Source organism: Chaetura pelagica, unplaced genomic scaffold (assembly GCF_000747805.2).
Source record: "Chaetura pelagica isolate M959 unplaced genomic scaffold, ChaPel_1.0 scaffold296, whole genome shotgun sequence".
Lineage (NCBI taxonomy): Eukaryota > Metazoa > Chordata > Aves > Apodiformes > Apodidae > Chaetura > Chaetura pelagica.
The window spans coordinates 272123-274991 of record NW_009953648.1 but is presented as its reverse complement, the minus strand read 5'-3'; the positions used below and the strand labels follow the sequence as shown (position 1 = coordinate 274991).

Genomic DNA, 2869 nt, shown 5'->3' with positions numbered 1-2869 from the left:
CGTAAGGAGCTCTGGGGGATGCTGGGGGCAGGGAGAAGGGTCAGCGGGCTGGGGGGCTTGGCCGGCAGCATGGGGCTGCTGAGCTGCTCTGCTCTCCACCTCCCAGCCCTCTGGTGGTACCTGTTCCTCTGTGCTGATGCCCAGGAGGTGGCCACCTTCACGGTGCAGTACCGGGTGTACGAGGAGGTGCCGCCGGGAACGGTGATAGGGACCCTGGCCCAGCACTTCGAGGGGGGTGAGAGCGGGGAAATGGCAGATGCCTTCCAGCTGATGGAGACCCCTGGGAGGTTCCCGCTGCACGTGGGGAGCGGGGACGGGGCGCTCAGCACGGCAGGGCGGGTGGACAGGGAGCAGCTGTGCCGGCACAGCGAGCCCTGCTGGGTCTCCTTCGACGTGCTGGCTGCCCGGAACCTGGCTCTCATTCATGTGGAGGTCCGAGTGCTGGACATCAACGACCACGCGCCGCGCTTCCCCACGCCCGAGCTGGAGCTGGAGGTGTCGGAGAGCGCGTCCCTGCAGACCCGGATCCCCTTGGACCGAGCCCTGGATGCCGCCGCCGGCCCCAACGCCCGCTGCTCCTACAGCCTCTCCCACAACGAGCACTTTGCTCTGGAGGTGGTGTCTGGCTCCGACGGGACGAGGCACGCAGAGCTGGTGGTGGTCAGGGAGGTGGACCGGGAGCTGCGCTCCTCCTTCGACCTGGTGCTGACGGCCACCGACCATGGGGAGCCGCCGAGATCAGGGACCGCTTTAATCAAAGTCATCGTCCTTGACTCCAACGATAACAGCCCCGTCTTTGCAGAGAGCTCTCTGACGGTGGAGGTGAGGGAGGATGCTCTGCCTGGCACCCTGCTGGTGGTGGTGACGGCCACCGACCCCGACCAGGGCCCCAACGGGGAGATCGAGTACAGCCTGAGCAGGCACGCACCCCCCGAGGTGCTGGGGGCTTTCGCCATCGACGCCCGCTCGGGCAGCATCAGCCTCCAGCACCCGCTGGACTACGAGGAGACCCGCGCCTACGAGCTGGACGTGCAAGCCCGGGACTTGGGTGCCAACCCCATCCCAGCCCACTGCAAGATCCTGGTCAAAGTCCTGGATGTCAACGACAATGCTCCCCAGGTCCACGTCACCTGGGCGGCGCGGGTGCCGGTGCTCTCCGAAGCCCTCCCCAGGGACAGCTTCGTGGCTCTGGTGACAACCAGCGACCCCGACTCGGGCAGCAATGGGCAGGTGCACTGCTCCCTCAGCCAAGGGGACGAGCACTTCAGGCTGAAGAAGACCACAAGCCACAGCTACGTGCTGATGACCAACGCCACGCTGGACAGGGAGCTGCAGGCCGAGTACAACCTGACGCTGGTGGTGCGGGACCACGGAGACCTCTCCTTGGCCGTGCGGAAGCACCTCACCATCTGCATCAGCGACGTCAACGACAATGCCCCGGCCTTCCAGAAGGCCACCTATGAGGTTGCCATCGCTGAGAACAGTGAAGCACCTGCCTCCTTGCTCACCGTCCAGGCCACCGACCCCGACCTGGGTTTCAATGGGGAAATCACCTACAGCATCCTGGACTCTTCCGCTTTGGGTCTGGTATCGATTGACCCCACCACTGGGGAGGTTTTTGCCCTCCAAGCTTTTGATTATGAGCAGATGAGGAGCCTGGAGTTCCTGGTGACTGCGGAGGATGGTGGTCACCCCAGGCTGGCATCCAATGTCTCCATCAGGGTGGCTGTGCTGGACCGGAATGACAACGCGCCCGTCATCACCTCCCCAGCGCTGGTGGGAGGCACAGCCACGCTCTCTGTCCTGGTCCACGAGGAGACAGGGTGCTTCTGGGTGGCCCCTGGGAATGGGAGCACCCAAGGGATAGCAGCAGTGACCAATGCCACCCTCACATCATGTGCTGGTGCTCCCTTCCTCTTCACCATCACAGCCCGGGACGTGGACTCTGGCATCAACGGGGCTCTCCAGTATGATCTGGTGGGTGGGGATGACTCTGGGCTCTTCATCTTGGACCCCCTCATGGGGCAGCTCTTCCTCAATGCCAGCAATGCCAGCAGCCTGGCGGGCAGCCAGTGGGAGCTGGTGGTCCGGGTGAGCGACAGGGGGGACATCCCCCTGCACACCCTGGCTCGGGTCCACCTCATTTTCCGGCGTCACGGGGCGTTCTCCAAAATCTCAGCCTGGGAACCGGGATGGCCGAGCCCCTCGGTGGTGGCTGTTATCTGCCTGGCTGCTCTCCTGGGGGGGTGTCTCCTCCTCTTGGCTCTGACCCTATCTCTGCAGAAGAAGGAGAAGAAGGACAGCATGGCCTACAACTGCAGGGAGGCCGAAGATGCCCACAGGCAGCAGCACCTCAAGAAGCCACACAGGCAGATCCAGAAGACCGACATCCACCTTGTCCCCCTGCTCCGGGGCCGGTCCCGGGAGGCTGAACCCCCCCATCCTGGCCAGCAAGATCTGCCCCCCATGCCAGGGGGATCCTCACAACCTCCCCTCCACCTCACCCCCACTCTCTACAGGACTCTGAGAAACATGCCCACAGGCAGCAGCACCTCAAGAAGCCACACAGGCAGATCCAGAAGACCGACATCCACCTTGTCCCCCTGCTCCGGGGCCGGTCCCGGGAGGCTGAACCCCCCCATCCTGGCCAGCAAGATCTGCCCCCCATGCCAGGGGGATCCTCACAACCTCCCCTCCACCTCACCCCCACTCTCTACAGGACTCTGAGAAACCAGAGGACCCAAAAAGACTCAGACGAGCAGGTGGGGACCTTCGACCTGCCCATCCTGCAGCGTCGGCCCTGCCAGCCCCAAAGGCCCAAAAATTCAGCCAAAGAGGCTGCCAATCCCCCCGGCGCACCGTCACAAAG

The 2869-nt window shown here is 64.3% G+C and overlaps 1 protein-coding gene across 1 annotated transcript in view; it reads left to right on the top strand.

The window, feature by feature from the left end:
- The first annotated feature begins 69 nt into the window (after window positions 1-69).
- The window catches only part of PCDH12 (protocadherin 12), a 10970-nt gene continuing 8170 nt past the window's right edge, over window positions 70-2869 (top strand). The window contains exons 1-2 of the mRNA XM_009999951.1: window positions 70-2446; window positions 2674-2853. Coding sequence (XP_009998253.1) covers window positions 70-2446; window positions 2674-2853 — 2557 coding nt within the window. The remainder of the gene's footprint in view (window positions 2447-2673; window positions 2854-2869) is intronic.